At 34.6% G+C, this 22,020-nt stretch overlaps 1 protein-coding gene and 1 non-coding gene across 2 annotated transcripts; both read right to left on the bottom strand.

The window, feature by feature from the left end:
• Window positions 1-11,511: 11,511 nt before the first annotated feature.
• On the bottom strand, window positions 11,512-14,413 carry LOC108471292 (B-box zinc finger protein 18-like). Its single transcript, XM_017772931.2, has 5 exons — window positions 13,652-14,413; window positions 13,058-13,154; window positions 12,829-12,944; window positions 12,495-12,737; window positions 11,512-11,855 (listed from the first exon to the last, which is right to left on the bottom strand). The coding sequence occupies exons 1-5, from the start codon at window positions 13,742-13,744 to the stop codon at window positions 11,847-11,849; spliced, it is 558 nt and encodes a 185-aa protein (XP_017628420.1). The 5' UTR covers window positions 13,745-14,413; the 3' UTR covers window positions 11,512-11,846.
• Window positions 14,414-17,553: 3,140 nt separating this feature from the next.
• On the bottom strand, window positions 17,554-17,659 carry LOC128284946 (small nucleolar RNA R71). Its single transcript, XR_008275363.1, has one exon. It is a non-coding gene; the product is annotated as a small nucleolar RNA R71 (small nucleolar RNA).
• Between the last annotated feature and the right edge of the window lie 4,361 nt (window positions 17,660-22,020).

Genomic DNA, 22,020 nt, shown 5'->3' with positions numbered 1-22,020 from the left:
AATAAAAAGATGAGTTAAGGGGCAAAATGATAATTTTGCTCCTAAAGGTATTTTGGTCATACGAAACCAAAATATGATAGACTATTAAAGTTTATATGTTGATGTGGGTGATGAGATGATTTTTGAAACAATTGATCATGAAATGAGCCTTAAATTGCAATTTTACCAACCATACTAGCTTGTTTCAGCCGACCAAAGAAGAGAAACAAGAAGAAAGCTTCTTCTTTTTTCTTTTATATTTTTCATAAGCTGCTTCTTTTTTCTTTTTCTTTTTTCTACTTTTTTTTTTGCAATCTTTTGCCACTTTTCTTTTTTTTTTTTGCTGCAAAATCACCTTTTAGAAACCATAATAGAACCAAAAAACCTCATCAACCTCATCATTCACACACTTATGATTTTGAGCTTTCATGAAAGAAAAATGGGTTGAGTATGAAAGTGAAATTTAAGGTGAATTTTTGTGATTTTACATCATTTTGATACCCTATTTTGTATTTATGAACATTATTAAGTTAGTTGAGTCATTTAAATGGTCATTTAATGTTGTCTTTATGAGTTGTTATGAGATCTAATAATATGCTTGTTTATTTGGTGATAAAAATTTAATAGAGAAAGAGGCTCTCAACAAATGCCAGGAAAAAGTTGTGGAATGAAATAGAAAGTGGGGAGTTTTCCATTCTTTTTGTTGATTTTGGGTAAGTTCTTATGGAACTTACTATAGTTACTTTGTTGTAGGTGTTGTTTAGCTTAATAATATATTATTTAATACATTAAAAGATTAATTAAGAACAATATGACATTTGTGTTTAGGGTGAGTTAGGAAAAGGTTAATTGATTGATGGAAACATGAGTTTAAACATGAAATATAAATGTAAGTACATGTGTATGTACGAAATATAATTATATATGTGATTGATTACAATATATAAAAAATGTGTAATGTTAATGATATGCTAAGAATGGTTGAAAGTTAAATGTGTTTTTTTTAATTAATGTTATGAGATTGAATGGCATGAACAGGCTCATAATAAGTTATGAGACTTTTAAGACTCTTGGAAATGTTTCATTAATATTTTGATTGGGTATAAATTTGATAGAAGGTTTAGAATACGATTGGCATGCCAATAGGAATTATTAGTGCACGTATGGGTTATGTGGAGACTTAGAGATTGGTATTGTTACTTTGACTTGACATTTGATCTGAGTTAAAGGAATGTTCTTTTGAGAACATTTGTTGTGTGGGTTGGAGCACTAGTAGTGCTATATTTGTTGGAAAAATCTGGTTTAGAAAATAATTTTTTGTCACAGTAAAAAATTAAAAATTTGAAAATCGAACCGGTTTGTAATATTTATAGTAATAAGCTTTTTCTCGAAAAATACCTGTGCTTTATGCAAATACAAATAATATTTATTTAATAGAAAATATTATTCTACTCTAAGTAGAATGGGGTGGATGGCACACCTTAGTAAATAATACTAGAGATGACGCTCATCTCTCTTATGATAAAAGGATTTGAGTCTCTCCTGTATCGAGACCAATTATATGTGTTTCTTGGATATTTAACTCAACAATTTATAATTTAATCCAACCTAATATATATTTTCTATTTTTCAAAATAAATTTTTCTTTATTTATTTAATTTTCCAATTAAATAATTTTCTCAACCTAATTCTAATTTTGTTAAAGTCATGTTACTTTACCATAGAATAATTTATGAGGAAATATATTTAATTTCCATATTCAATGGATTCACAATGACTAATTGTAACAGTCCATTTTAGGTGAGATCGGAACTATGGTTTCGGAACCACAAATTCGAGTCAAAAATAAATTTATTTTATTTTATTTTATTTTATGGTTGACATTATGATAGGAAGGTCACATGAAAATTTTGGTACGTAAATTTTACCGATTGTGTGTTTAATTAGGGAAAAGACTAAATTGCATAAAATGCAAAAGTTGGGTTCTAGTAGGTATAGGTATCAAATAGCTATGGAGTTCAAAACTTAAGGTCCTTTTGTGGTTATTAGACATTGAAGAGTAGTTAGTAGATATTTTAATGACTCATCTATGGAAAAATTAGAAAAAGGGTAGGGACTAAATTAGAAATTAATAAAATTAATAGATGATAATTAATTAAAAAGAAAAAAATCATCTAATCATCTAATTTCATATCATCTTCCCTAGTTTTTCTATGGAAACCCTAGGAGAGAGGAAGAAAACTTTTCAAGCTCAATAATGTATGAAATCAAGGCCCGTTTTTAGTAATTTCTATATTTTTTGAAATCATGATAGCCTAATCTTTCTATTTAGGGGATTTATTTGAAAAGTTATCAAGGTATGAAATTTGGGTCATGGATGAATATGCTAAAAATTAGAAATTTGTGGTAGAAAATGAAAAGTTATTTATAGATAAACAACTTTTACAAAGCACTTTTTGATGAAAACTTGATTTAGGGACTAAAATTAAAAAGTGGTAAAACCCATGGAAAATTCTAAAATTTTGAAATGTATGTGTTGTAATTGTAATATATAAATTTCAGCTAGGCTTGGAAAGAAGCTTAAATTTCATGAATTTCATTTTCCGAGCCTAGGGACGAAATCAAACTTTTTGAAAAATATAGGGGCAAAATGGTAATTTTTCCTAGGATGTAATAGGATACAAATGTATATGAAATGTGATAGATTAATAGTTAAAATTACCAATATAGATCCGAAAAGACCAACCACAGAACTAGATCGAGGAAAGCAAAAGGTTTCGGATTAGTTGAAATTCAAATACAAATCATTTTCAAGGTAAGTTCGTGTAACTTAAATATGTATGTTAATATGCTTAAATTGAATTGTATGATTGTGTTGATATGAATGAGATGTTACACATAACGAAATAGTCATAAGTTTTGAAAAATGGACAAATTGTCATTTTCGGTTGAATGTTGAATTTCGATGGATTAAGAATAATAATGTATAAGTTGCAAATAGAATTTAGCCCGGACGTGTAATTCTAATGTAAGCCCTTTTGCGCTTAGGTTATAAATTGGATTTAGCCCGGACGGGTAATCCATATTAAGCTCACTAGAGCATATGCTACGGATAGGATTTAGCTTGGACTGGTAATCCTACTGTAAAATGTACAGCTCAAGAGTGTGCCTTTTTATTATGTACCCTAATGGGTACTTTTGCACATGTGTATATTACTCGAACATCCGTCGAGATTTCAATAGTTCAACGGAAATGGCTCTTAAAGTGTGGAAAGATGAAAATAATGGAAGCTTGTAATGTGATGAGTTCATCTATGTTTACTTGATATTCATATGAGATTATGTGACTAACTTGTTGAATAAGTGTATGTGTTAGGTAACTTACCCAAAATTGATGGAATGTAAATTGATGTATGCTTGTATTAATAAATATGACCGGTAAGTTTATTTTCTGTTATACGAACTTACTAAGTATAAAATGCTTACTCCGTTTAATTTTCCCTGTTTTATCGTGCTCAAAGCTCGCGAAGGTTGGAAGTCAGTCGGAGTAGTCATCACACTATCCACTATCTCATTTTGGTATAATTAAAAATCTCATTTTGGTATAATGGCATGTATAAACTTATTTGGCCAATGATGGCTTGTAATTGTGGTTTTGTAAACTAGCTATTAAAGTGGCTAGTGATGGTCTGAGTTGGCTATTTTTGAAGTAATATTTTGGTAATCACATAAGTGCTTATTATGTGTTAGTTTTTTGGAACTATGTTAGCATATAAGTTTATGTTAAGAGTAAGTTTATATCCTTTGATGCATGAGATAATACCATAAGATTGATGGCAAATTTTATGTGAATATGATGTTGGATTGGTGGATATATGCTTGTGAGTTGTGGTGTAGGAAAATGGTAAGTCTCGGGTGACAAATGAGGCTAGGAAACGGTCTTATTTTGTCCACACAGGCAGATACACGGGCGTGTGCCTTGGTCGTGTGTGACACACGGCTTGTCCCATGGGCATGTAGTCTGGTCGTGTGTTCCTTACATCTTACAAATGAGAAACAAAATGCTCAAAATTCGGCACACGGACAAAGACACGGGCATTTTTCTTAGCTGTGTGGTTGACACGGCCTTGAACACGAGTGTGTTACATGGCCATGTGAAAACTGTACCTAAATTTCGAGAATGAAATTTGCCACACGGCGTAGCACACAGGCGTGTGACTTGGCTGTGTGACTTTAATTTCGTCATACTTTAAAATTCAGAGAGTTACACGGGTTAGGGACACGGGCGTGTGTAGTACACGGCCTAACCACACGGACGTGTCCCTAGACCACACGGGCATGTGAGCCCTGTACATTGGAAAATTTTTGAAATGTCGTGAAAAATTTTATGAGTTTCCGATTAAGTCTCGACTTGATTCTAATACTCGTATTGGACCTCGAGGGTCCAATTAATGGATGTTTTGAATGATCTCGGTAAATGAATAGTAATTTATAAGAATTATCTGTAAAATATTCTGAATGTTTCAGTAATACTTTGAAACCCTTTTTCGGTGATAGGTATGGGTTAGGGGTGTTACACTAATTAATTTAATTTAATTTTTAAACTTCAATTAATTAATTAATAATTCAAAAAACTTAAATTAATTCACAAATCATTTCTATACTCAGAGAGAAAATACATTCACAAACTCATTTCTCTAACTTCATCATTTTCATCCATTTTTATTCTAGTTCTAAATGCAATTCATTTTTTGTTTCAACAAGCTAGTGAAGGGCCCGATTGGATATATGTAATTAGGGCTTAAATAATTTATTATTAAGTTCTAACTTTTCGCCCATTAATTATAAATTTATTTAGTCATGAAATCATTCCACTATAGTATCGTGATCACATACAATTACGAAAGCTACTTAATTAATGATCGTCCAATGACCTTGTCATGAGTGTGTTACCCTTATAGGATATCCTTAATCTTTTAGGGATAAATCTATTCTCCTAATATGACATTATTATATCTCATGGTAGCCATTATATCTTCCTTAATGAAAAGTCAATTACTATTTAATAATAATCAAGTCGTTTATCACAAAGACAAACGACCCGTGACCATATTTACTTTCATCTATCATGTAATACTGATGAAAGGATATCATTTACCCATTAGTTGGATTATGAATTCCATTTTTGTGAATGACGCTACATACTGTAGAAGTCGTATAGTTAATGCACCAACTTTCAGTTCCTTATCTATTTAAACTTAGGCTTTTACTTACATCAAAGTATACAAGTCATGCATACCCAATCCATCATTCACTCAAAATTAAGGTATGCTACATTATGAACGTTACAAGTGAATAAATACATAAACAAATCTAGGATTTATTCTACTTGGGTTTTGTTCAATGTATTGTCAGTCTAATCAGTCAAATCTATGTCTCTATCTTTTAGGAGTCATCCGTTCCTATGTTTAAGACAAAACATCTCCCAAATTGGATTTGATAGACTATATATTAGTCTTTCAACCGGTTTGCTCATTTTCGATCAGGCAAAGGACATGTTTAGGTTCATCTACTAATACAAGCTATCTTTGTAACATCCCGAATTAGGGCCTCGTCAGAATAGTGGTTTTGAGACCACAAATCTGAAGTAGAAATAATTATTTTATGATTCTTATGAGGTATATGATATGATTGCATGCTTGTGTGAAAGTTTCATAAAGAAATTCTATTGATAAAGTGTCCAATTTGACATTTAGGACTAAATTGCAAAAGTTGCAAAATGTCAGTTCTAGAAGATTTAAGCATGAAATTGCTAAGGATTATTAATTAGAGGTCTTTAAATAGTAATTTTCCTAATTTCTATTTTTATGGAAAAAAATAGGCATGAATAGGAAAAATTTGAAAGAAATGCCTTAAGGGCATTTTTTGTCATTTGGTTAATAAAAGAATAAAAAGGGAAAATAAGTCAAAAATTGTGTCCATCTTCTCCTACCTTGGCCAAAATCTCAAGGATCCATAGCTAGGGTTTTGTTAACTTTCAAGCTCAATAGTAAGTGTATCTTAGCCCCGTTTTTAATACTCTTTACATTTTTGAAACCCTCGTAACCCGATTTACCTATTTATAGCCATATTTTGAAGTAAGGTTCATGTTTGAAATTTGACCCATGTGTGATATGCATGTATTTTGATGTTTAATGGAGGAATATGAAAGTTTGATGTGTAGTTAACATTTTTTACTAAGTATTTTTTGATGGAATGCATGAAAAGGACCTATTTGTAAAAGATGCAAAATGAGTGGTAAGATGTATGTTTTAATGAGAAATGTTGGCTGCTATGAGCATGTTATAAGTTCGGCTAGGCTTAGGTAACAAAGAAAATGAACACATTTCATTTTATGAGCCTAGGGGCTAATTTGTAATTTATGTGAAAGTTTAGGGGAAAAATTATAATTTTTTCAAATTATGATTTATGGAATGATTTTAAAAATTTGATAATTAAATAAGTGAATTTTGTTATTATAGATCAAGAAAAATGGAGTCTGGACCTAAACAGAGGAAAAAACAAGTTGTGGACTAAATCGAATAGTTAGCCATATTTTGGTACCGAGGTAAGTTCGTGTGTAAATAATGCAACGTTACATTATTATGTATTTAATGCTTTAATATTGCATGAATTTTATAATTTTTTTTGGAATTAATTAATGATGACTCGATGACGATTCGACGAAGTTCGATAACTCAAAACCCCGTTGAACCTTAGGAATAGTTAGGATACAAATGTCATGACATTAGGGTTATGTGCGATCCCATGTAAGACCATGTCTAGGACATGGCTTTGGCATCGATATGTAACTTCGTGTAAGACCATAGCTGGGCAATCGGCATCGATATGTGATCCCATGTAAGACCATGTCTGGAACATGGCATTGGCATCGATGTAATCCCATGTAAAACCATATCCGGGATATGACATTGGCACCCTACCATGTGTATGAGAGTTCTCGAGTATCCTTTAGTATTCCAAGTGGTTCAACGGGTAATCCAACGATTATGTTAAAGAGATGACAAGGTATGATCATGTTGAAAGTATACAGATACGTACACAAAGCTCATAAACATTGAGATTATGAATTGATGAGACCTCGGAAGTGAATGAATGAATTATGATCATGAGTTTTATTGTACATTATGTAAATGGCATGACTTAAAATGTACCTATGATACTTTATGACATTGTAATAAATAGTATTGCGTTATGTGTATAATATTGCATGGTTAATGTTGTTAATTATTTACATGCAGACTTACTAAGCTTTATGCTTACTCCCTTTCCTTTTTATTTTCTTATAGTATCGCCAAGCTAGCTCGGGGATTGAAAGATGTCAGAGCTCGATTCACAATATCAAACTAATTTTTTGGGTATAGTAAATTTTAGAATTTTGAGTATGGCATGTATAGGGACTTGGTCTTTTTGTCATATGTCATATTTGTGTAGCCAAATGTGTTGGCTTATAATGATTTGATGATTCATTTTGTATATGGCCATGAGATATGGCCCATATTAATTATGGGGATGTAATCCTATTCATACATGCATATATGTGCTATGGCTATGAGATATGGCCCATATTAATTATGGGGATGTAATCCTATTCATACATACATACATGTGCTATAGTCACTCATGTTGTGGTTAAATTCATTTGGCATGGATGAATTGTGGATATGATCATGGATGCTTGATGATGGAAATGTGAGTAAATGACATAATAACAATAAGGCATGAATGTATGAAATGGAAGTAAATTGATATTTCATATTGCATGTGATTTGGTAAGCTTGGTCTAAATAAAATATGAAGTCTTAAGCAAGTATAAATTGATAAGAAGTTGATATGTATGAGCCATATTTATGAATGTGTAAGTGCTCCTTTATGCCATGTAGGATGTCATTGAGATGTGTAACTGTACATGTGTTATTGAGGGTGACAAAAGGCTTGGAAAATAGCCTCAAAGTTGTCCACACGGGTAGGCACACGGGCGTGTGTCTAGACCGTGTATGACACACGGTTTACCCCATGGGCGTGTGATCTGGCTGTGTGTCCCCTGCACCCTAATTAGGTAAAACAGAATGCCTAGTAGTAAATACACGGGCAGAGACACGGCTGTATGTCTCAATCGTGTGAAGGACACGGCCTAAGGACATGGGTGTGTGCCCAGGCCATGTGAAGTCTGCAATTGATTTTTGAAATTTAATTCGCCACACGGTCTAAGCACACGGGCGTGTGACTTGGCCGTGTGACCCTATTTAGTTGATGAAGTCATAAACAAAGAGTTACACGGGTTGAGGATACGGGCGTGTCCCAAGCCACACGGGCGTGTGTGACCACACGACCTACCCATACAGGCGTGTGACCCTTCAAAACAAGAAAATTTTCTAAGTGTCACAAAAGTTTCGAAAGTTCTCGGTTTAGTCCCAAACCACATCTAATGTATATTTTGGGCCTCAAGGGCCCATATAAAGGGAAAATTTGCATATGTATGAATGAATTTAATTTAAACAAAATTTTATGGTCCGATTTTATATGTTTACTTGCGTCTAAGTCCGGTAATGCCTCGAATCTTGTCTCGGTGTCGGACACGGGTAAGGGGCGTTACAATCTTTTTGTATTATAATCGGACTACGTAATACCGCTTAATATTAGTTAAACATTAGATAATCAATGAGCCAATATTTGCTTCTATTTTGCTTTGCATACAAAAACTTTGAAGATAATATACAAGTGATACTACTGTAATTAATAAATATTATTAAACTAATTTGTTCGAAAAATACAAGTATGCAAAATGAATATACTACACTTAGGACACCAAATCCAATAATATTTTGGTTGTGTGGGTTGAAAATGCACATTTGTGCAATGATTATATACTTATTTGGTTGTGTGGGATGAAATTCCCAAGTGTCCAAGTCTCATTTTACTGAGGTTACGAAGGGCTTAATAAGATGAATGAATTTAAAGATGTCTAGTAAGATACAAAAATTACACATTTGTAAGTACGAAGGATAAAAATGAATTAATGAGATTTATGAAATGAATTGAATTAAAAGATGCTTGTTACTTTTATTTATAAGATGATTGAAGTTGACCATCTCTTTATGAAATGTGCTTATATGATGTTACTTGTCATTTTTATTTTAGAAACTATCTCAATAATTCTTATTTTATATCGTGTTTATCTTTGACCAATGAGTAACTATTAATTTAGCTAACTCTTACAAGGAGGCAAGGAAAGTATGGTAATTTTCATTTGGACTTACTAAGCAATTATGCTTACACATTGTTATTTTTCCGTGTAGATTGTTAATTCGTAGATTTTTGAAGCCAAGTCAAATTTGAGACATCACACTATCATTAAGATTTCTAAGAGTACGAGAATGATGTATTTTTAATTGTGGTAGGTTGTTTACATTTAAAATATGTTAATTTCATATTACTTGATTTCTGTGATGAATGTTATCTAAATGTGAATTTGGAAGCTCTACTTGGTATTTCACTATACTATTCTTCTTTTGTTTAATCGATGATATGCATGAATACTTTACTTCTGAGATCATTGGTTGTGATTTTAAAGTGTTTTCTAGTAGTTTTTATATGTAATGGAGAATTCTTTAAGTAGATTTTATGCATACCATGAATAGAGGGACTTTGCAAAACAATTCAAGTATTTTGGGGTGAACACAATGAATCACGTTGCGACCATGAAGCTGTAGCGTCGCAACTACAAAGGCAGCATTGCAACTTCGCAATTCACCTCATCATGACCTCATTAACTCAACAATTCATGTCGCGATGTCAAATGTTCCTTGTCATGACATTGCACCCCTATAGCAACCTTGCAATTTTTCATTTTTTTTTATTTTTATTTTCTGGGGCTCATTTTGGTTATGGTCACCTCTAAATAAATTCTAAATAATTTTAAATTATTTTAAAATTTCAATTCATCTAAAACATGTTTAATTATTTTATAAAAGTGTTTTAAACTTTCAATCTTTAAATAAATTCAAGATTTCTTACTCGTATATGCTTTGGTAGCATATCCTATTCGTATTGGTCGTTTGGAACGGGTGAGGGGTGCTAAAGTTGGAGCTGCAATTACTTCTTTGTATAAGGTAGATTATGCATAAACTAATAGGTGATCCAAATGATTGTTGAATAAGAACTATCCACTGAGTAAAGCTCCGTAAAATAGGAATAGTAAATCCGAACTGCGCTAACAAAGTTTACGTATCTATTTCTCTTATTCTCTTATTTGTTTACTACCCGGGTTTTGTCCACCTCTGTTCAAACATATGCCTAAACATCTCTATCTTAATATCGAATTAAACAGAAAGCAAATCGAAACTCTAAAAACCTTATTCGGTATATTTTACGGTAATGTAATATATTACTAGTTAATTGATAGAACATAAAATTAACTAAAAGCATATTTTATTAAATTATCTTTTAAGGATGAATTAAATTATCCAAATAATAAAAACAATAAAAATATAGAAAAAGTTAAAACAATAACAATATACAAAACCCTAACTTTTTCAATCCGAAGATAATTAATGAATCTAAAAACCTATTTATAATAACAATTAGTTAATTGAAAAATTAAAGTAATAAAATTGAAAAAAATCACTTATAAATAAATGAATACAGTTGAAACTATGTTTGGGGAGTCTAAAAATTTGAAGAGTTAGATACAGTAATAAATTTTATTTTTTTCGTTTTGGATTAACAAAATTAGATTAAGTGATTTAAAATGGGTAAAATTATGACAGATTTCGCATTAAGATTCCGAAAAAGTAAAACTACTGCTAATAATTTAGGTAAGGTGAATTCAAATACAAGAATCCGACTTACTTTTACCACATAAACAAATTTAGGGTTAGTTTACCAAGATTGTCTTTAAAAAGTTTGTTTTAAGATTCAAGTGTTTAATATTACTGATAAAATAGACTTTATAAAAGTTATAGATTTAATTTTTATACTTTAATTGATTAATTTTAGTCCTTGTACCTTTCAAATTGGTCAATATTAACCCTTATACTTTTCGAATTTTGAAATTTTAATCTTGACTCAAATGGAAGTAGTTAAATACGTTTTTGTTAAACTTTTTAGTTACTAGTCTTATACTATGTATACAGTTGTAGATTTAGTCATTATTTTCTGATTGTATTATTCTAAGTCCCTATATTTTTAAATTATGAAATTTAAAACTTGACATAAACGATATTTGGTAATCATTTGGTAATTCACTAATTGAGTTTTTAATATGTAATATGTAAAAATAACAATATGACATAATATTACACATAAATAACATAACTTAAAAAATTTAACAATTATCAATGGACGGATGAGGATTGAAATTTTAAAATTTAAAAAGTAGAAAGATTATAAATCCACAATTTTTTTTAAAGTACAGATCTAACCAATCGAAACTAAATTTACTGGCCACCACATATAGGAAAGGAATTCAGGTTGTAAGTAACAGATTCTCTAGGTAGTACCGGGCATAGCATTACTTTTTAAGCATAATCTCAAGCATTCTTTCTCCCAAGTGGTTTAAGAAATACAGGGAAAAACAAAACAAAACTTACAAAAGAACGGTTACATTCTTTTGCTTTGCAGTATGAACTATGAAAGCTGTCTGGAAAAAGAAAACTATTCTATAGAAGCTACACCAGGAGATGATAAATCCAGCAGCTACGGAGCTGTAACATAAGCATGAAACGAGGCCTTCCAGGCTTCCAAATAAAATTTAACCGAGAACCAGGTCGCCTTATCATCATATCACAGCTGCCGACAACAGTGAATTATTGTTCCTTTAGACCAAAAACGGAACCAGGCATCAGAGCTCAGCTTTGCAAGCTGAAGAAAACAATTTTGATGTACTATATACCTATATACGAGTTTTTGAAGTTTTTCTATGTACTTGAAGGAAAATGAAGGGTCGAAGCTAATATCGCTATAGGCTATTGTTCATATAACATTGTGAACTTCAGAAATTTACCATTCCTTGGTGTAATCTTTCAGTTCAACTCGAAAATCAAGACGAAATATTTGTCAACAATAAAATGTTTAATGAATGAACTAAATGAAACAAAAGCACTTGTATGCTCTAATTATTCTTTAAGGTACAGATGAGTGAACTTCAGAAATATCTTTAGCATCCTTTTGCCATGTTTTCATATCTAACTTCTCAGGTTGATGCTATAATCTGATTTGACAGGTTAAGTCTTACATATAGGTTTTATGTCTTTTCATGCATCGAAACAATCGCATGCCTACCGCACATATAAAATGAAAATTAGAGTGTTTCAATACCAACACATCTACCGAATCATCTCGTTTCTTAATGACCGGTTATAGACATTGCCCCTGAATATGTTGAACAAACAAGATCATGTGTTTCAAATGCAGTGAAAGAACAGGAGGAACTTGCATAACAGTAGAGCTCTAACCTGATTGTTTGAGGCTTGCCCATGTATTCGGTGCGGCTTCATATTCAAGTCTATCATTTTAGTACCCGTTTCAAGATGACCATCAGCATTAGCATCCATCCTTAGAACAGGAGAGGCCTTGTCATTTTGTTGGTTCTCTCCCACTGTCCGTTTAGCTGCATGATTTTGGCCTCTCATGGTCTCACTGGGATCCAAAGGCTGTGAAGCTGGATCCTCTATATTACCAGGTTTATACCCTGGAAACTGAAAAAAAAAAAAAAAAATTCCCAGGGAACATTTTTAACTCCAGGAGGAATATACGACCCAATTACCTTCAGAGATTTAAGTGACAAACCTCTACTCTCTGCCTTAAGACAAGATATCTTCCATGAGTTCTTTTACCTCCAACATGTACAATCATATCACATTGTAAACAAAGGGATGTTCCATCTATCTCACAGTAAAAGAAAGCTACATGCACGGTTCAAGGAATGAACATAAGTTCCGGAAACTTGTTAAGAAATCTGATAAATCAACAGCTCTATAATCAAACAGCACAAGACAAAAAGACACCTGCATATTACCAGGTGCATTTTCACATATATCGCAGCGAGGAACATCACTGGGGTTTGCCAGACCCACCCGGACATGCCGGCCGGCAAGCTTATTGCACAAATGGACCTGGCACATCAATCAAAATTTCACTTCAAAACAAAAGGTTTGATTTTGCAGGTCAAGCTATAACAATGCACAAGAACATTTTGAGAAGAAATAAAATCTAATATACCCATCTATTTTTTATAAAAATTACAATCTCCACCCTTCTACATGAAAAAGAAAAGACTCAAACTATTGCTTGACTAAGACTATTCATCAAGTTTTGGATTTCTAGAAGAGAATTTATAGAAAGGTTAGCCTGCACAATTGCTTATGCTAGAAGTGGTAAAGAAGAGTATATTTACATATGTGTATGTATATCAATCCTGAAGAACAAAAGAAAGGCCTTTAGTTGGTTTAATAAAAAAGCCAAATATGAAGTAACTGTTGTAAAAATCCTGCCTCCTACAAAGAACAGACCAAAAAATTCTTAAATGGGTCCAGTAAACAGCTAAAACAGACCTCCAAAGTGTATGATTACATGGGGAAAGAAAGTGAGGAGAATGAAGGAAAGAACCAACCTTTTCATCACAAGCACCGCAAAGAGCAGCCTCATCGGCAGCACAGAAGACGATAGCAGCAGCACTTTCACAAGCGTCGCAAATGGTTCGCATAATTCTCTCTCACTCTCATCCTCTCGCAATAGCAAAAATATTCATCTTCTTTTTTCACATAATAATATTATAAATTAATAACATGCCCCAGAAAACAAAAGAACCCAACTACAGAAAATAAAAACAAATGGAAACAAATTGTTTTTATAATCAAATGAAAATGATAGGCAGAGGCAGCTGTTGTTGTTGTTGAGGTTGGTTGGTGATAATGATGATGATGGTAAGGACTAGGATTGGTGATAAGAGGGGAAAAAGATGTTTTTTTTTTCTTTTAAATATTCGAATTACTCATTAAAGAAAAGGGTGGGGGAAAATGTAGGGATTGAATAAACAGGCAAGGCAACAAAAACATAAGAAATGAATGATGGGGTGGACCGGGAGAGGGTGTTTTCTTTTGTCAACTTGAGTTTTGATTCAATTGGCATTTGATGGATGGACACCACATGTTTTTCAAACAAAAGTCTTGGCTTTTATGTGTTGAGGAAGTTGAGAACGTCTCTGGCTTCAATCTTTGCTGACCAGTCACTTATCTGCCATGGGACCCAAGTTTATTTTTTCTTCTTTCTAGTTAACTTTGGTTTAGTTTCTTTCTTTTTGCTGCTTCTGGTTCGTACAAAGCATCTTCTTTTATCTCTCCCTCGTGGTTATAGTATTACTAGCTTCTCAAATATGAGATATGATAGGGCTAATGAAATCTTATGTTTTGGGGGCTTAGACTGCTTTCATCTATCAAGCATAGCCATAGGTGGACCTGGGACAATTTGCTTGAATTCAGACTTTTCTTCACAAAAACCATTCTACTGGTAAAGGCCATTGTCTTGTTTTTCACTGAACCATGAAAGGCAAACATGTTGAACAATTGAAAATGGTTTTTTTTTAATAAATATAATTGACTTTAATGAATCAAAATTAAAGCAGAAATTAATCTCAACAGCAGGTTTCAGTTCAAAGATATTTTCTTGGCTTTTTTGTCAAGGTTTTGTATATGCTCATTGCTCATGTGGTGTCCATTTCTTCTTCCTTTTTTGATTGTGATGTCCGCATTTTCATCAGCCACATAAAATGAGATCACAACTAAATTCATTTGAAAATTTTTGTGGCATCAGATGAATGGTTGTGGTTGGTAATATACGAAACAACCATGACTTTTACTTGTAAGCAACACTCTTTGAAAAAAAGAACAAACAGTACTGGTTTTATTTGGAAATTTTGTAAAAAGAAAAAGAAAAAAAGAAAAGCATCAGATGCTGCAAATTTGACATTTCACAGAAAAGAATAGTGGCAAGCCTAACTAAAGCCAAGGCCTAATATGTCAAATCTTATAGTTCTTGCTGATTATTTCTTTCATCCTTTTGATCTATATCAATGGCAATGCTTCCAAGTTAATACAATGAGAAGCCTCGTCTAGGATTACAGGGTATGCATATATAATCACAACCCAATATCACAAACTTAGTAAGTACTATTATCAATACAAATTTCTTCATGGAACTAAGTCATAAAAGACCTGTAAAACAATTGCAGCATGTAATACAATAGCCTTGTTGAACCTGCTTAGCCTTAGCTTGAATGGTCTGGAAGGAGGAGGAAGGATTGGAAGATTCCAACTGTTGTAGAGCTCTACCATGTACCTGTCTGGATCATGGATGAAGACAGGATCAACTCTGTTCCCTTCATCTTCAACCACAGTAATGAGATATCTTTTCTATGTCTTGCAGCTCTCTCACATATACTGACAGTGATATCACTTCCTACTAACTAGCTACTACTTGATAAACCATAATTTATACATATTTTTACCCCATGCTTGGCATATTTATGAATGATTTTTTCTTGGTTTTAGTGAATTTGATGCTCCTAATCCTTTAATTTCATATTTTATACTCAAGAGAGCTTAGGATAGCAAAAGGAGCGAGAAACGGGCCAAAAACGGGCAAATTGGGCTTAAAATAGTGTTTCACATGGCCTAGGCACTTCTACACGGGTAAAGCACACGCCCGTGTAAGGCACACGGGCAAACCACACGCCCGTTTGTCATGACTGTATCGACTAAGAACCAACTCAGTATTGCACACGGCCTGAGCACCTTCACACGGGCATGGCACACGGTCGTGTCCCTGCCGAGCCCAAGCCTAGTTCCACTTGAAAAAGGGTACTTTTAAGGGTTTTAAAGCATTCTAAAGCCTATATAAACACCCTAAAAAAGGATTAGGGGGGACACACAGAGTTGGAGGCAGAATATACTCGTGAATAGCCATCGGAATCACTTCGGAGCCAGGATCTACATCAAGACTAAAAATTTTCATCCAATTTCCTAGAAGTTCTTGGGGTTCTTTATGTTTTGTTGTTTTCCAAACTTTGAGATGTTTTCTATTATTATTATGAACTAAACCCCCTAAATACCTAAGGGAGATGAAACCTAAGACGAATCTTATTACTCTTTGATTTATATGATAAATATTTGTTCTTATTCTTAATTGTGAGTTTTAACCCTTGCTTTAATATTCCAGGATATTAATTCAGGTTCTTGATGTGCTTATTCAGTGGAACAAAAGTCCCTGTTTAAGGGTAGATCATTCATAATTAAGCGGAGTTACATGCAATCGTAGAGATAGGACGACATAAATCTGCCAGATTAGAGTTAAATCTAATAAGGGAATCCATAGATCGAGTTAACGCAACAATAAGAGTTTTAATTAGAAAGAGGTTTCAATTAATTAACCCAGAGTTAGTTGTTTTTAGCCTCGAAAAGGACAATAACATAAATCAGGGATTTCTATGGAATAAGTCAAGGTAATAAGTGAAGTCTAGGTGGATCCTTTCTTGGGTATTGTCTTCTCCATTGGTTTTTTCTAAAGTATTTTCCAACTTTCATCTCTATCGTAATCTTAGTTAAATTAGAAAATTAGTTTAGTTTAAAAATATCCTTTAATTCTTAAGCTAGATAAAAAAAAGATAGTAATTACTAGTACTTTTAGTCCTCGAGGATACGATATTTCCGGTCTCACCATAACTATACTACTGTTCGATAGGTGCGCTTGCCTTAAGTCGAATTTTTAGTTAGTTTCACGATCATCAAGTTTTTGGCGCCGTTGCCGGAGACTAATAAACTAGGAACGCTTAATTTTTATTACTTTAGCCATTTTTTTATTTTTTTTCAATTTGATTTTATTTTTGCTTAAATTACTAAATTTTCTTTTATTTACTTCTGGCAGGTTTTTATAGTTTATGACTAGAAGAAACCCGTCAGGACCTCTACTTTTTGATAGTGAGATCGAAAGTACAGCTCGCAGAAACCGAAGAGAAGTAAGGCGAAGCCTATGATACATAGAGAAAGGACAAGAGGACGATATTCAAACCACAACCGGGAGATGGCCGATAATCAAAATAATCAATTACCTCCTGTGGCTATTGCAGACCCAGTAAATTAGAATCTTGCTCCTCGTACTATGTATGATTATGCAAAACCTACTTTAACATGAGCTGACTCGAGTATAGTTAGACCTGCTATTACTGCAAATAATTTTGAACTGAAACCTAACATGATTCAAATGATACAACAATTTGTTCAGTTTGATGATTTGCAGGACGAGGATCTAAACACTCATTTGGTAAATTTTCTGGAACTCTACGACACTTTTAAGATCAATGGCGTTTCTGACGATGCCATTCGCCTTCGGATGTTTCCATTTTCTTTGAGGAACAAAGCTAAACAGTGGTTGAACTTATTACCTCAAGGGTCAATCACAACTTGGGAACAAATGACCGAAATTTTTTTACTAAAATACTTTCCACCGGCTAAAATGGCTAAATTGAGGAATGATATCTCTTATTTTATGTAGATGGATCTAAAAACTCTTTATGATACATGGGAGAGATATAAGACTTATTAAGAAGGTGCCCTCACCATGGGTTACCTCTATGGCTGCAGGTTCAGACTTTTTACAACGGTGTGAACCCCTCAACAAAGCAACTTATCGACGTAGCCGCCGGTGGAACATTGAACAACAAAACACCTGAAGAGGCTTATGAATTTATTGAAGAGATGTCACTGAATAACTATCAGTGGCAAGTTATGAGAACGAAGCCAACAAAAAATGCTGGTGTTTTCAACCTCGATCTGGTTACTATGCTATCTAACCAGGTAGAACTTTTAAATAAAAAGATTGACGGTTTGTATGGTTCTACTCAGGTACATCCAGTGATGAGGTGTGATTCAAGTGGAGGAGGAGTACACATAGATTATCCAACCTTCAACCCTAGCACTGAGGAGGAATAAGTTCAATATATGGGTAATAATAATTCTAGACCTCAAAATAACCCATACAGTAACACTTATAATGCAGGTTGGAGGAACTATCCAATTTCTCGTGGATAGGCAAGGAAATCAAAGGCCGCAACATCCCCCAAGTTTTCAACAACCACCTTACCAGCAGGAAAAGAAGCTAAACCTTGAGGAGATGCTAACGAAATTCATCTCGGTGTTAGAAACTCATTTTTAGAATACCGAGACAGCTCTTAAAAATCAACAAGCGTCGATTCAAGGGCTCGGAACTCAAATAGGACAACTTGTTAAGTTAATTTTCGAGCGACCACAAGGTAGCTTACCGAGTAATACTGAAACTAACCCAAGGGAGCAACTTAATACGATTACTATACGAGATGAAGAAGGGTTAGTTAAACTTCAACCAAAACTGAAGCAATGACTTGTGGTAAGTAAATGTAAGGATGAGGTGGACCACAGTGAGCAAAAACCAGTAAGTAGAGGATATAAACCTCGTGTGTCATACCCTACGGAGACAAGGAAAGACCACTTGGACAAACAATTTGGTAAATTCCTTAAATTATTAAAGAAATTACATATTAACTTACCGTTTATTGAAACTCTTTTGCAGATGTCAAACGCAGTTAAATTTTAAAGAAGATTTTAGCAAATAAGTGGAAGTTGGATGAGGCGTCACATGTGGAGTTGAACGCAGCTTGCTCAGCCATTTTACAAAATAAGCTACCCAATAAATTGAAAGATCCAGGAAGTTTTACGATCCCTTATTTAATTGGTAGTTTAAATGTTAACAATGCTTTGGCTGATTTAGGGGAAAGTATTAATGTCATGCCCTATAAAATGTTTAAACAACTAGGTCTTGAGAAACCCAAACAAACTAGGATGAGCATTCAATTAGCAGATAAAACAATCAGATTTCCTAGGGGTATTATTGAAGACGTACTTGTTAAAATCGATAAATTTATATTCCCAATTGATTTTGTTGTTCTAGACATGGAAGAAGACAATGACGTGCCTTTAATTTTAGGAAGACCCTTTTTAGCAACTGCTAGAACTATCATTGATGTTGGCACAGGTGAATTGATACTTCGTGTAAGTGATGATACGATTAAACTTCAAGCTCGTGATTTTGCTAAAATATCTAGTAATCGAGACGATTGTTTAAGTTCTATTAACTTGAATAATGTTGCAACTAAACCTTTTTTGCAGGACTCTCCTAAGAAGAACGTGATGGAGCTCTAGTTTAATCTATGCAACAAAAATAGAGCGATTCATGAAGAACGAAGGCTTCAGATCGATGAACTAGACGAATGGCAAACACATGTCAATGAGAAACCAAAAGTATATGATGAATCAAAGCGACACCTTGATAAGCATAGGAATGAAACAGCGAAATTTAAGGCTGGGGATAAAGTATTATTAGATGAAAAGGACCCCCGAATTGCTACCTTAGAGCTTAATACAAACGGAGCGACTCCCTTCACGGTACTGAATGTTTTCCCATACGGTACAGTCAAGGTAAATCATTCTCAATTTGGCATTTTCAATGTGAATATTACTCAACTTAAACTTTATAAAGATAATAGAATTGATAGCAGAAGTGATGAGTTTTAACTTCTTAATCCACTATAATCATGTGAATGAGAGGTAAGTTGAGCTTAAACTCTAAATAAGTACTTTTCGGGAGGCAAACTGAATATTAACACCACTAATTCGTTTATTTTAGCTATTTTTAGTGTTTTTGTGTATGTACAGTGGCCTACACGGCCTGGACACACGGGCGTGTCCTTGGCCGTATGGAAACAGGGCTAAAAATTCCCCAAGTATCGAGCCACATAGCCATAAATTTAATCAACACGGCATACGATGCGGCCATGTGAAACACATGGCCTAGACACACGGGTATGTCCAAGGGCGTGTGAAAACTAGAGTGAAGTTTTTAAATTTCAAATAAGTCAAGGAGCCACATAGGCAATGCACACAGTAATGTGTTGGGACACACGGGCGTGTAGGGTGCCACATGGGCGTGAGAGACGCGAACAACACCGCACACGGCCGTGCGATAAGATCATGTGAACCACACAGGACAGCCACGAGAGTGTGTCCCTAGGCCGTGTGACGATTACATATTCAAATTTCGTGATAAGCACGGGTTGGACGAGATCCACATGGGTGTGTGACACGGCCGTGTGGCCCAACACGGGTCTCACACGGACGTGTCCCTTTTTAAACCTTCCAAACCCTAATTTTTTTCTTCTTCTTCTTCACCAACCCTTTCCCCCCTTAGCCGCCGCAGCATTTCCCCCACGCCGACGCCCATTTTCGGCCTCCAGCACCATCGGTCAAACCCCCTCCTCCCCTATCTCCCCCTTTCTCTTTCTTTCTTTCCCCCTCATTTCTTCCCTTTCCTTTCTTTTATTTTTTCTTTCTACCCACTTCTACCAGTACGCCGCACGGCCTGACCTCCCATGCTTATGTCTCACCCTGTTCTCCACCGTCAGCGCCACCACCTCTAACCACGATCCTCTGACGACCGGCCACCACCACCGTCAGTCACGCTCTCTTTACCAAATCCTCCATAATTTTCATTATTTATTTTTATTTTTATATTTGTTTTTTTTTTTGTTATCATTGTTATTATTATTATTAGAAGTATTATGCTATGCCTTTTATTCATCTTTTGTTCTTACTTTAGCCTTACTTTTTTATGCCATTGAGTTCATGTTTATGTTACTGGTTAGTTTAGGATCATTCCATTAAGTCTGCTATTTTCTTAGAAGGCTCATATTTAGTTTATCATATTAGTCAATATAAGTTGAAAATTTATTTAGTAGCTACTTAATTCTTTTAATATAGTTAGATCCATAATTTGTCTATATCGTTCTTCACTTGCTATTTTATTGTCTAGATGTGTTCTTATTTAGATTCGGTTACTCTTGCAGGCATATAATGAAAAACTCATGAGGTAAAAAGACTGTAGTTCCCGCTTTGAAAAAGCGCAAGAGTCTTGGCGCAACCTTCTCAAACGCCTCGACCGAAGCTCGCCACCCTCTACTTCGGTTCTCGTCAGGCCTACAAGACGACCTGTTTCAGCTTCTACGAGTACGACCATTAGGAGTGGACTAATGTATTGACTGGGCCGCTTTGGAGCAGGTCCAACTTGCTCACTTTATTCGCTTCCATCTTGATACCGCGCCATAGGATCGGTTCTTTGCAATCATCGAGCCTACATATTCGGAGTTGATATTAGAGTTCTGTACTACTTTTCACCTACAGCACGTGATGAACACATATGACGAGGCTGATACTATCGTTTTTCGACTTGTGGACTTGTCAAGCGTATGAGTGTACCCGAATTTAGAGCTGCTTTGGGTCTCTACACGGAGAAGTTCATGGCTTTACAAAATTTCCTACAGCTTCATCATCACATACACTATTTTTCATCTTACTGTTGGACCGACCTTACGGTGAGCACGGTTTCCTATAATGCGAGTCACTCGAAAGCGACTTCTCTCCCTCCAGCACTACGCTACATTCACGCCATCTTGGCCCACACTTTGACTAGGAGGAGTGAGAGCACCGGAGTAGTTAGCGCCACCGACGCGTACTTTCTATGGAGCATGGCGATTGGCCATGTATTTGACTTGGTGTATTTTATCGCCCTCACCTTTCGCCACTAGACGGATCGTCATAGGAGGGGCCCCATCTGCCTTGGCCCTTACGTGACTTGCCACGCTCGACACTTCGGCCTCTTTTCAACACTCCAAAGATGTCATCGACACTCATATTAGTTGGATAGATGTCTCTGAAGGAAATTTCTAGTATGATCCACATGCGGAAGATAGAGCGATGCCGTGGAGTCGGCCCACCTCAGTATAGACTCGTCTAGTCGGCAGACTAGGATGAGCCAGAAGACATTACTGACAATGTCCCTCCCTCTCACGAGGACCCACCTTCACCACCACCACCGCGTCACCGACCTCCTGCTGCCACT

The sequence above is a fragment of the Gossypium arboreum genome, chromosome 11 (genome assembly GCF_025698485.1).
Source record: "Gossypium arboreum isolate Shixiya-1 chromosome 11, ASM2569848v2, whole genome shotgun sequence".
In the NCBI taxonomy this organism is placed as follows: Eukaryota; Viridiplantae; Streptophyta; class Magnoliopsida; order Malvales; family Malvaceae; genus Gossypium; species Gossypium arboreum.
The sequence above is the reverse complement of the archived record's forward strand: the minus strand, read 5'-3'. Positions and strand labels throughout refer to the sequence as shown.